The sequence below is a fragment of the Alligator mississippiensis genome, chromosome 8 (genome assembly GCF_030867095.1).
Source record: "Alligator mississippiensis isolate rAllMis1 chromosome 8, rAllMis1, whole genome shotgun sequence".
Lineage (NCBI taxonomy): Eukaryota > Metazoa > Chordata > Crocodylia > Alligatoridae > Alligator > Alligator mississippiensis.
In genome coordinates, this window is record NC_081831.1 from 63024461 (window position 1) to 63037692 (window position 13232).

At 44.7% G+C, this 13232-nt stretch overlaps 1 protein-coding gene across 1 annotated transcript in view; it reads right to left on the reverse strand.

Annotated features, from left to right (window-relative positions):
• Positions 1-6679: 6679 nt before the first annotated feature.
• MSN (moesin) overlaps positions 6680-13232 on the reverse strand; it is a 74747-nt gene continuing 68194 nt past the window's right edge. The window contains exons 10-13 of the mRNA XM_006270114.4: positions 12810-12970; positions 12200-12292; positions 11048-11278; positions 6680-10105 (exon numbers count right to left, since the gene is read on the reverse strand). Of these exons, the coding sequence (XP_006270176.1) occupies positions 9941-10105; positions 11048-11278; positions 12200-12292; positions 12810-12970 (650 nt within the window). The 3' untranslated portion in view covers positions 6680-9940. The remainder of the gene's footprint in view (positions 10106-11047; positions 11279-12199; positions 12293-12809; positions 12971-13232) is intronic.

Consider the following 13232-nt stretch of genomic DNA (forward strand, 5'->3'; position numbering starts at 1 on the left):
TCCGGTAATACTGGTTGAGCAGAAGATTCATGGTGCTGTGAGCTTCCTGCAGGCACTGAAGTAGCCAGACTTGGGCCTGTGCTACTTAGCAGCAGCAAAACTTAAGGAGACTAAATCCCACTACAGTAAAGTTTGTCCAACTAAGACATGCACAGATCCAAGGACAATGGGACTGGGAGAAGTTTGGGCTTTACTCCTAACATATCAAAAATTAAATTGCCTATGACACCTCAGCCTAGCATCCCTCACAGAGGGGCTAGGGACAGACATTACACATAAACCCAGTTTAAGTGATCAAAAAATGGTTTAAACCTGTAACAGAACAGAAGCTCAGTGCACATAAACCAGTTTGAAAATGGCTGAAACTGGTTTGCGATAAACCTGGCTGGATGTAATATCAGACTTAAGTGATTTGCGTCAATATCTGTCCCAGACCCTTTACTGGTTCAAGATGAACCAGACACCCCCAGCATGCCGGCATGCTCTCGGCTCCACAGCAGGGCTTCCCCCACTCCCCTCCCCCCAGCTGCAGCTCTGGCAGAGACTGCAGGCTTCCCCCCCCACCCCCCCAAGCAGAAATTCCCCCCTCCCCTCTCTTGCTGAGGAAATGTCTGTGTATTAGCTAGCACAAGGGTTGTCAACTGGGGATACACTTACCCCTGGGGGTACTTGGGAAGGCCCCAGGGGGTACATGGCAGCAGTGTGGAAAAGCAGGGGCCCTTGGGAAGTGTGCTGCTGCCACAGGCAATAGTGCACGGTGGCAGTGGCAGGCAGCAGCATGCAGCAACAGCAGGCGGTTGTGGCGGTGGCAGCAGAGTATGATGCCAGCACCCCCCATCAACTGGCTGCCGGGGGACATCCCCCCTGCTCATGCAGGGGGTACAGTCCAGGAGGAATACCCACCAGAAGGGGTACAATCCTTAAAAAAAGGCTGTAAACCCCTGAGCTAGCAGACCACATGCTGGCTACTGTCCATCCTGAATACCAGCTACCTATTGATTCTACCTGTTGAATGTCCCTCTGTTGTTTTTTTTAAGGGGGTGATAAACACCGTTATCAATTCCCTGCTGGGGTCTGGCCATTCCCCCCTCAGCTCAGTGCTGTGGAAGGGATGGATAGGCATGCTCTAGCGCTCCCTGGCTTCTAGCCTGAGCCACTGCAGGCATATGCCTGCATGTCTGGGATGTCTGTGCAGTTACAAACCAGTTCTGCCTAACCAAGTTAAACTAACCTGCAAAGATTGGATCAATTCAGGCTCAGACTTTTTGAATGCCTGTGCCTAGGCAGGGAGATGACAGCAGGCACATCCAAGACATAACAGAACAAGGTAAGAAGCTGCCCATGTGCACAGGATTCGGGTCATCTGCCAAAACCCACCAACCCCAGCCCCAAATTAAGACCAGGTAGACACATTTTTATTCCAAGTGAACAACAGTTGCCTTTATGCCAGGGAAATTTGTACTGGTGTATCCAGATGCCATCTAGGTCTCGCTCAGCCCTCACCAGGGCCCTTAATTCAGATGCACAAAGGCTGTCCCATAACCAACAACCTGAACCCAAATACAGTGTATGAAGGCAAGATGCCTCCATGGCTAAAACAGGGGCCTGGGAGTGACAGGATGGTTTATGGCTTGGCTCTCAGGGATGTAGAGCATGCACAATTCTCCTCAGCTCAAATTCACAAGTACTGAGGACCTCTAAAATTAGGCCACTGACCTCTGTACCCAGGTTTCAACCCCTGTAAAAAGGAGGTGAATATTTGCTTGCCTCAGCCTTTCTGGTGTGTTGCAAGGTCTCTTAGGGAATGACACAAAGGGAGTGGGGAAACATTTTCTTCAGTAGAAGTGAAAAGACCACTCCATCCTCCTCCCAGCCTCACAAGGCAAAGCTGCAGCACTGGGCTGCTCCTTCCCACATGATATATGCAGGCCAGGAGGTTGAATGAATGGCAGGACTTATGTCCTAGAAAGCAGCGATTGCACAGCAGGGTGAAGGCCTCCAGTTAGAGAGGCCCTGCCAAGTCTCGCACTTACAATACCACGTGCTTTTTCCTCACTCAAGGATTCTGCTGAGATGAATGGGGGCTCTGCCAGTGCACATGGGATACAAATGGCCTTCATCAGCACCTGCTGACTCAAATCCAATATATCCCAAGCCCCTTGCCACCCCTTTCAATCTCTGCAGCAGACAGCCCTGGCTTGGTTTCCCTGGAGCCTCAGAATTAGCAGCTGCCACAGGAGCGATGGACACTTGTAATTTTCCAGCTTGCTCCCCTGACTGGGAGTGGTTCCAACGGTTTGCTCTGGACAGACCCTTACAGGTCTCTCCACAGATACAGATTCATACAGCAACTCACCTCTCTATTTTTTTCTTGTTTCTCCTTCCCTTGTTCCCACTTTGCCATGCTTTCCTCAACACTTGCATCTCCATTCCTGCCTCCCCTTGCCAGTTTCCCTCTTGCTTACAGATGAACTTACCCATGCCTTTCTATGTATGCATAGTCTCCCTTGCTACCATTGATCTTGATTCTCCACCACAAGTCAAATATTCATTCAGATGCTTAGCGATCCAAGTCACTATCTAACACACTGCATTAAATATCCAGGGACTAATCTCAGGAGCTGCAAACACCAGCAGGCAGAAGCCAGTGCTTCTTTAAACCCCCAACATACTCATGAGGATTGCTCAAGTTGTGGCCTCATGTCTCAAGTAGATCCTGCAAGAGAACTCAGGACTGACATTTTCCTGGAAGGGATAGAAACCCTACAGCTCATGTGGGAAGCAAACATGAGGGTATACACCAATTAGCAGTGCATAGCAATTAAGGGAAAGCAATGGAGTTAATCTGCTAATTACACCAGCATAGGTGGTCTTTTTACCTATTAGAAAGGAAGGTGGCAACTCATTTACAGCACGCTGCATAATCACAGCAGTGGGAACCATGTTAACTGTAACTACAGCTAGGTTTATTTTACATTTCCCCCAAGGAGCTGTATTAGATGTATGCATGCAACTCATTCAGAGGCCATGAATTTAACTTTCTCTGCTGACTTTTCCCTCCAGCTGTACAGGACATTTTGGGGAATTTACTAGCTGCAAAGGCAGCTGGAAGGAGGCAAATGAAAGAAGTATGATAGAGGGGGGACATTGGTCACCATTAGCAGATCTGAAGTCAGGACCTCCAACTCTAAATTAATCCCTATCTTCTACCACTCCAGCTGAAGAATCAACTCCAATAGGATGGAGCAGGCACCCCCTGGAGAGCAGTGAAGGCAGATGGATCAAATACCCATCAAATTCTTATGGAGACACCTACAATTTAGTTGGTTTATTCTCCATAATCTAGAATAGGGAAGGAATTCCAATGCAAAGTCTATTTTTGGTGGGAGAAGAGTTAAACAGATCCTACCAGTGGAAAGTGAATGTAGAGTTTAGCTTTAAATGCTTTCCCAGGAGTCTGGCATGAAGGTCTAACCTGCTGATCACCGATAGTCTTCCATACATCTGAACTGCACTAACCAGCTTGGTATGGATAGGCATTACATCCTATTCTTGTTCTTTGTGGGAAAAGAGGAAGTGGCTGGGAGGGTACACAAACTGAACTTGCTTTATCTGCTCAGAGTCACAACATTGGGTTAGTTCAAATCTGTTGTGCCACTGTCTCCCACACCCACCAGCACATGGAAGGAGGGTCTCATGTCAGTAAGTACTGGGTTAGCCAGTTAGAAGCCACTGTGTTTGTTAGGGCAGAGGTTTCTATTTACATTGGACTGGGGGGCAGGGAATAAAACGAAAGACAAAACAACACCCCCCCCAAAAAAAAACCCCCAAGAAAACCCCCAAAAACAAAACCAACTTTCTGGATTGTTCAGGTATGAAAAAAAGAAAAGGCCAGGGCAACAGAAGGAACAAAGGTAAGGGATGGAGGCTTCAGTCTCAGCACACATGCTGTACCTCAGCAGAGGGACAAGATGCGAAGGCTAAATTTCATCTCTCTCCTATGAAGTGTGGCCGACTGTGTTATGCTGTCTTAAGGTTACTGTTGCAGTCTCAGGCAAGCACCTAACTTTGCCCAAATGAAGTCATGTGCACCAAAAAACAAGCACTTGAGTCACTACCCATATGCAAAACCAGAATTGGTGGAAGTCTTCTCATGGAGAGCGCTATGCACAGCACCCTTCTCTACACCTCGGGACACAAGCCCTCTATGAGAGCTTTACTGACAGACCTGATTGCACTTCAGTAACCTCACTGCTGCATACTCGGAGGATGGCTGAAACTCTTCCCGTGCAAGGCTTAGAAGAGTATTATGCAATAACATTCAGGATAACAAGAGTTGCACATTTTGTGCGTTGTGGAGTATGCACAGAGATCTCACCTAGGAAGCCCCACATTGGGGTGCTATTGTAAAGAGGCCCCAGCTATGCTGGATTCCCTATACAGGGGATCTAGTCCTCCAAAGCAAATGTTGTCAGTCTAAAAGCAAAACACCAGAGAAAGGATAAATGGACAAAGGATTTGAAGACAACAAATTAGTACAGTGCAAAACTAATACTTTTGAGTTGCATGTTTTCCTTCTCACTGGGGAAAAGCAGCAGAGTAAGAGAGATGAATAAGAAAGAATAAGGGCGAAGACGAGGCAATAAGCTCTTTTCAGACTCCCATCTCTTTTTCCAAAGGATACAGTGCTTTGGCAATGCCAACTCATGTAAAAGAGGATTAGGATTGAATGTGATAAGGGCACATGGCCATTAAGATTTTATACATTTTGGAAGTGTGTGTTGTGCTTTCACAGGAAAAATTTAAGCCTCTTCTACAAATCAACTGGCTGCCAGATGTTCAGACAAGCAAGCCCAAGCAGATACCAAGCAAAAAGTGGAGTGGAGTAGCTGTTTAAAATTAAGATGGTAACACAATGGGTTAATGAAAATTTTGTAGCCTTAGCATTCATTTCTTCTACACCTGCCACTTGCATTTTTGGAGTTCAGTTGTTTTTGGGTTTTTTTTTGGGGGGGGGGGGGTTGTTTTGTTTTGTTTTTTTTTTTATGGTTTCTCACATAGTTTTGTTTGGGGGAAAAAAGATAGAAGAAACTATGGGGGAAAAAAAATGATTGAAGAAGAGAGGTAGCAATGGCTGGCCAAAAGGTAATCAGGTAACAAAATCACAGGACTAGTTTCCCATTCCAGGTCTACTCAGTTAGGTATAGCCATGTTAATCAGCTATGATGGCTGGTGTATTCCAGTCCATCTCTCCTACTATTAAAATTCCCAAAAGTTGTGCCAATAACCAGACAACTTTACAGCTTGATGAAATGTTGCCTCTTATACCCTAAGGATCAGTGCAGCCTTAGCTCACATGTGTAATATGGATTGTGTGTGTGTTCATTACCTACAACTGGAGACTGGTAATGCCTCTAGTAACCATCCAGCACCATCTAGAACAGGGCCGAGACTGAAAGAATAGTACTATATTCATTATTTCACATGTTGTTTTAAAAGATAAGACTCAGACCTAGGCTGTCCTATAACTATATTCCTTTCTTCACTACGCCAATAGCCTAGTAGAGTTAAGTTAAAAAGTTGGGGGAGCTCTTAGAGAGCCACCACAATGGACAGTCTACAGATTAAAAACTCTGCTTTCTTGGGGGAAGCCCATCTTACAGGAGCACCCTCACCACCTGATTCTGCATCACAGAAGATGGCAGCTAGACTGGCATTGCTACCTACCAGATGGAAAGCAAGTAGCTCAAAAGCCTGAAAGATTTCCTCCACATGAATCTATAGGACCATGAAGCATCTGAAGCCCATCTTCGCAGGCCCCACAAAGCCTCCTTTGTCTCGTTTTAGGAGATAGCAAGCGTGCTGCTGTAAGTTCTTGCACAATGTGCATCTTAATGTAGACCTGCAGGCACTGTAAGAGGAAGTAGTCTTAGCCTGTGCAGAAGGGAAGTAATTGTACAGCACACACCCCTCTCTAGCCTTCTTGGAGATTCACATTCAGTCATATTAAGTTGCATATTGTGAAGGGAAAAAATTAACTTGCCCTAGACAGGTGAGGTATAGAGCTGTAAAAAGTGAAAAAAAAAAAAACCCAACACAAATACGCCAAATCCTGAAATCTCAAAAAAGGTGAAGTGGAGAAGAAACGGCCAGCTACCACATCAGCAATCAGTTTCAGATCCCACTCTGTGGAAAGGACACTGGTGCATAGGCTATAAAATGGACCAAAGTCCTGTTGTGTAACCCATGCTGCCCTCTTGTGGCATACTGATGCACAAACACATTTAAGTGTGTCCCAGCTTTAAGCACTGGAAACAGGAGCTTGGTGAAAAACTACTCCACATTCACTGTTTTAGTCTTCCTTTACCTGGAAGCAGTTTACAAAACCCAGACATGGTACTTACCTTGGATCATTCCCAATTCCTGTGGGTATGGACAGGATGAAAGTGATACAGCTCAAGTCTTCAGAGAGCTGTACTCCAAACCTAATGTAGGTTAGACCTGTTGCATGAGTTTCTTCCCCATCTTGTTTATGCACATCAAGAACTAAACAACTGGATGTGTTAGTGTTGTGAGGTTAAGTGCAATAGTAATACTGTTTTGCAAGTGATGGTAACAGTGGCAGATCGGGGGGGTGGGGGGAGAGAACGACTTTAAACAAAACCCTGGACACAAAGAATTCAATTTCTCTAAATTTTATTGGCACTGAAAGAAGAATAGGACATGGACTTAACAAATCCCCCCCCCAAAAAAAATTAACAAAAATAGGGTGGTCTTTGGGTTAGCTACATGGATCCATGAGTTGTTCCCATAACCCTAAAATCAACTGGTATTTTAACAAAAAACACCAGTCAAAAATATGTAGACAAATTTACAGCAACAACCCTCCCACCTCCCCCAACATCCCACCCCCCCAAAATAAAATAAAAAAAAATCTGGGCAAACATTTGATAGGGTAACAATCCTAAAAAAGGATGGTAGGTATGTATCCAAATAGTAAACAAACTGGGAAGGGGAAAGGGAAAATTAACTGTATTCTAACAAATAAAAGTCTAGAAATCTCACTGTAATACTGAAAGCTTCTTACATTAACTCTTTTCTTGCAAAATATCATCTCTTTACAATACAGTATACATTTTCAAGGGAGAAGGAGACAAGAGTCCTCTTCCCATTACTAATATTTTCTAATTGTGCATAGCTAGAAAGACTGAAATCAAATATCATTAGATACCACTGGAATATAATACTGGTAGGAAAAGGGCAGGGCTGAAACAACTACACAAGGAGTTAGGTGGACTCACTGGCACAAAACCGTTCTCTTCCTATACTGGACCATTTGGAATTAGAACAAGACAAAAATTGTAAAAATGGGAATCATGCCAGCATAATGCAAGAGTTCAGCAGTATTCTATGACCCAATCACAATATAAAGAGGTTTACTGGTTTATTGTTTGACTGCACATATTCCAGGCACCGTATCTTCATTAGGAAATTGTTAAAAGATATAGTAAGGGCTTTTTTTTTTTTCCTTTTCCTTTTTAAATGCGCCAGTAGTTGCCACGGACAGAACAGAACTGCTGAGAACCAGCCTTAAGAGCACCAGAAGTGAAGTTTTAATGGTTGTTTGTTCTCTCAGTAATGAGACAAGTAGAATCAGTGCCAATAATTCTTCAGTAAAGAAATATGCAAATCAGTTCTGACAAGCTTAACAGCAATGTTTCATTTGTAACTTTCAAAGCACTGGGGTGTGTTTTTGGCCGATTGTAAGATTTCCCACTCTCCTAAAAGGCACGTTGAGTCTGGGGGAGCCCAAAATGAAACAGCTTCAAGAATGCACACCTTGGGTATTCTGAAAGCTCTACTCTTAACAGAGGTTTATTTGGTCAGCATTCATGTGGTTCTCCCCTCAAACTGGCATAGCTTCCAAAAATAATTACCGATACCAGTGGAGGTGGTTTCAGACAGCACAAAAGATTCCCAGAGAAATACTGCCATTTATTAACACTGACAAGACTTTTTTTGGCACATGCTGCCCCCCACCCCCCGCCACCAGCATCTCACTGAGCCCCTTCTTCCCCTCCATACAGTGGGTTAGAAGTGCTCTAGAATAAACCTTCAGACGTTCTCCTATACTCGCTCTAGTGCTGACAAGGACTTGCATGGACAAAGGGGAGAGCCTCCACAGAGCTGAGAAAGTTGCATAGATTTAGCAGCACACTGAGCAAGGAAAGTACCTGAAATCTAAGGAGGGCAAAGCAGAAGTCAATTTTAAAAGAGAAAAGAAAAAAAAAAAAAAAAGGCTTTTCTGAACTGGAGCATTTCCTGCCTTTTCTTCCCACAAAGGTTCAAGTCAATGTCCAAGTCAACCCTGAGCAGACATGGCTGTTTCTCAAGTGACCAAGAAGATTATGTTTAAGCTACAATATGGACAAAAATGAATAGAAGTCTACCTGGAAAACAGGACTTGCTAGACATTACAACCATGGTAGAGAACAGCTAGCACAGGACCTCCCATCTCCCCTCACCAGAAAGAGACACAAATGATCCTGCAAGATTAAAAGGATTTTGTTCTCAAAATCTCAAAAAGGCAAGACATCTTTCCAAGGGGAAGGGAAAGGTCCTGAGCTAGGAATAAAGGGTGGTGCTATCTGATTAAGGCAACAATAACAGGACATTAAAAAAAAAAAAAAGCAAGCTGTCTGTCCTGAAAGGAATAAAGTATATTCCATCTCTAGCCTGGTCCAACAGCAGAAGCAGGGAGGGAAAAGAAAATTTAAACTGATGACAAAGCAGATTTTAGATTAAAAAGAAAATAAAAGAAAAAAAAATGCATCCAAGTCTAATTTTGGTCCCCAGTTGGTAGAAACCAGATTCAGTTAGAAGACACTTTGTTAAAACCCTGAACTACATCGGTATATATGTGAAGAAATCATAAGGCACCAAAGCTTACATTTTAAAAAGAAGGCCTTTTCTGGAAGTCTTTAATTCTGTGCATGAGTAATGTATTGTAATACTCAAGCTTGTTTGTTGTATCTGCATTTGGTTGGAACCCACCTGTTTTTTTGCTGCTACCCCTTCCCCTTTCCCCTTCTCCCCCATCCTTTCCCTATTCTATTTTAGGGTTGTGAGCAGAACTTGCAGCTGTTCCTGAGCTCTCTGCTACTGCTGCATTCAAACAGCACTGGCAAGACAAGTGGCAATGAGCAAGGATTTTACTTTAAGAGGAGACTCCTCTCTTGGCTGACTGAGAAATTTGGTGCTCCAAAACAAGCCATCACAAATGGAAAATGCCAAAGCGACTCTAAAGGATTTATCACGAGAAAAATTCAGAGTTGTGTTCTCCACCAAAGCTGTTATCTATTGGATTGTGCAGAAGTGAACACTGACAGTGTACAGAAGATCAGTTTGGCCTGCTCAAGTTCAGAGGCAAAAGCTTTGGTCTTTTAGCAATAGCAATTGTATCTCGCTTCCAATCCTCACCTTCCCACCCTCTCAGTTGGGGGTCAGATTCTATGCTAAAGCAGAGATCTAGCCCCTGGTTAGTAAGTTATAATACTGCAACTCTGAATGGGTGCCAAGGTATGGGTTTCAAGATGGCTGCATTTTGTCATAAAGAACTCAGTGGAAGCATCTGATTGCACCTCTACCCTGCAGAACAAGGCAGCAGTGCAGTTGTTTCAGTAAGCAATACAAAGCTTTATGCAATGGAGCCAAGCAAGAAATTCAGATTTGTCACCAGCAACAGCTACCTCCCCTCCCCCAAGAAAACATGGGCATTTTATTTGTTCTTCTGTTGCTGAACTGCAGCGTCTGCACAAAACTTGATAAATAAGACCAGGGTCATTCTTCTGTAGTGGTTCCAGCGCAGCACGATTACACGTGAGTGACGGGAGAGGACGGGAAAAAATGGGGAGTGCGGGGACGGCAGGTGCAGGAGAGTTTACATGGACTCAAACTCATCAATGCGCTGCTTGGTGTTGCCCTGTCGAATCTGGCGGAGGGTCTTGTACTTATCTCGGCCCTGCCTCATGTTCTCAGCATGGATCATGTCATTGGCTGTCTTCTTGGTTTCATCCCTGGCATTTGCCAGCTCTGAGGTAAGAGCCTTTGGTGAGGAAGGGAGGGCGGGGAGAAAGAAAAAGTTAGATTAGCACAGGCTGCAACTCCACAATGTGAGATTTACACCTTCACTGGCTGATCTTAAGGGTGTCCCCCACCCCCAAAAAAATTCAATTTAAAAAAAAATGCTGCCCTTGGAGACTAGAAGCATCCTGTCTACCTAACTCAATCTCTTTCTATGTTCACAGGGTAGGAGTGGGAGACTGCTCTGGCAGTCACTAGTGAGAGAGACAGTAGCAAGACTGGTTTATTAAAAGAAATCCCTGTCAGTGGCAAAGAGTTCACACCCAAGATGCTACCAATTCCAATCTGTCTTCATAGCATCACTGCAAAGTGCAGTAATACTGCAAATCAGGACATATGGACAATCAGCAATTCACAGCTACACCCGCAGAGCTGGACACAGGCAACATCTGCCTATTTAATGCTTCTGAGTGACCTTTCACAAGACCCAAGTTCAGTCCAGACAGCAGGTTCAGCAGGTGACTTCCCCATGCTGCTCCTAACATGCTCTAAAGCTGCCTCCAAGAACCATGCTGCAATTGAGCTGCATAGTCCAGCAGAGGCTCAGCCAACATGACAGACTACTACAGGCACCTGCTCAATAGGAACTGGACTAAGTCCTCCAGCTCATTACTGAACAGCTGTCAGATGGCTGGCAGGGTTCATCTTAGCAAATTACATGCAACAGATGCTTTTCCTTGGCAGTACCATGTACTCTTCGCTAACAGGGGTTTAAAAAGAAGCTGCTTGATGAGAGCCAAGGCAAGTTTTGCTGCACTCCCTCTACGTTTTCCAACGTATCAGTCAACTGACATGAGATCATGTTTCCCTGATTCTTAACTACCTTGCTCCCCACTCCAGCTGCATAAACAAGGCCAGGAGGATGTACAAGCACTGCAGAAGCCCATAGCCTTTCTGCCCCTACCTTCAAGTGTTTCTGGACTCGTTCATTCTTCTCTGCTTCAGTGGTGCGGTCCTCCTCACTGCGGTCCTTAATAGTAGCATCCGACCGCAGTTCAGCACTGGCCTCTGCAGCATTCTCATCCTGTTCATCATTCTCATTCTCGGCATGGATGGGTTCAGTGACATGAGGGGTGGTCATGGCCGTCTTCAGTTCTTCTTTGGTCTTTTCTAGGTCCTCCTGCACCATCTGGGCCTGAGGTAAAACATACCACTCAAGTTAATGAGTCTCCTACTGGCAGAGATTTCACTCCAAGGGACCCAAGAATACATTCTTGGGCTCAGAAGTCTGTTTCTATCATGTCCACATCATAATGACCCCTTTGTGCCAGAAGCTTTCAAGTGGAACCTTCATAAGAACTGGTCAGGAAGAAGGTTGATGGTAGGGTCATATCCCATTATAAGTGGGACAGACATCTGCATGTGTGTAGCCATCCAGCATAATTGTTATACCTACACTGTACATAAATGCACTTTGAACAGCTACTCCTGTGTGCATGAGCTGCAGCCAAGCTAAAATATGGAGTAGGCAGTTTCATGCGACTACCTGAAAATACACCCAACAGTATCATTCCCAGATCCATTTTAAAGTTACAAAGGATCCTTCCTAAATTCTTAGGAATTACTCCCAAAGCATCCATTTTAGAAATAGTGGGTGAACTTTGGGCAGCATAAGGATGATTGAATCATCAGTTCAACACACTGTGGACAGGAGTAAATGTGTATTCTGCACCCCAAAAACATCCCCCAATAGGAAGACTCAATTCAACTGTGAAAGCATGAGGGGCTTCCGTATTCCTTTGTCCTGGCAGCCAAACATCTAGTGTCTAGCTGAACGCTGTGAAGGCAGTAAGCATTGTCATTAGACTAAGCCCATGCAACATGAAATCAGGAGTAGCTGGTACTTTGGAATTCAAATGCAGCTCAGACTTTCCTGCTGCAGTGTTCTCAGTTTTATTACCTTACATGCTAAAAACAAAATGTCATAAGTGACAAGGTAAGCTCATAGGGTCAGACCAGCCCACAGAAGCCAGAATAAAAGGGGGAAACCCGTGTCAAAAGCTTTTTGCACCAGGGGAAGGGAGGGAAGGTGTTTGTAACCAGATGCCATTTGTACCTTCTGTTGCCACTCAAAGGCTTCACTCTCCTTCTTCTGCCTGGCCACCTCCAGCTGCATGATTCTAGATGTAAGTTCTGCCATCTCTGAAGACTGTAGAAGTAACAGATACAAGGGGTTTGAATATTTTATTTCCTTTTAAGTTAAGGGAGTATCCATCTCCTCAAGCCTCCAAGCAGCAAGGGACTGCCCCCAAAAAGGGGAAGGCTAAGCCAGACTGCCATACATTCAAGAGTTCTGATGCTCACTGCTGTGCTGTTGGGTACTTTGGGCCCACCCTGTAACTGGAATTTCAGGTTTGGGTCTTCCTCTATACAAGACTTTTGCATCCTATAGAAAAGGACACAGAATCAACTTCTCCATGCTCATTATTAGGGGGTATGCATGTGGAGGTACTCGAGTAAAAGATGTTCTCTGTTAAATCACCAATTTAATAAAGATTTAGTTTTAAAGAAGGTACTAGCTTATGCATCTGATAAGGATCTGAATTAAAAGAAACCGAATTCCCAGCCAATTCCCTGCTAAACTACTGCTTAGGCAAGGAGTCTATACCACTAAAGAGACCAAGGAGGCATCCAGAAAGCCATTCTCCCTGGCTAAGTCCGCTCACCAGCTGTTCCTGGGTTTTCTTCTGGTCATTGGAAGCTTTCAGCAGGGCTTCCTTTGCCTCTTCTGCCTCCTGACGTTCCTTAGCCAGCTTCTCTGCTTCCTCCTGGGCTCGTTTCCTTTCTTGATCAAGCTCCAATGCTTTGCGGGTCTGTTCTTCCAGTTCTGAAGAAAGAGCAGCATGAAAAAGAAGGAAGCAAAGCCAGGCTTGGAGATCAAGCCTAGAACAGCAGCAAGAAAGTAACTCTCCCTTGCATACACCTCCCTGCACTGGTGGGCATACAGAAGCAATATTCACTAGTAGGGTACCAGCAGTATCCTGGCTTGGAGAATCTGTTTTAGTCCTCCTGCCCTAAAGTCCTATGCCTGTTGCAGTCATCTTCAACCCCTGAACTACAGGCTAAACCCATCTGGGTTCTGACTAGCT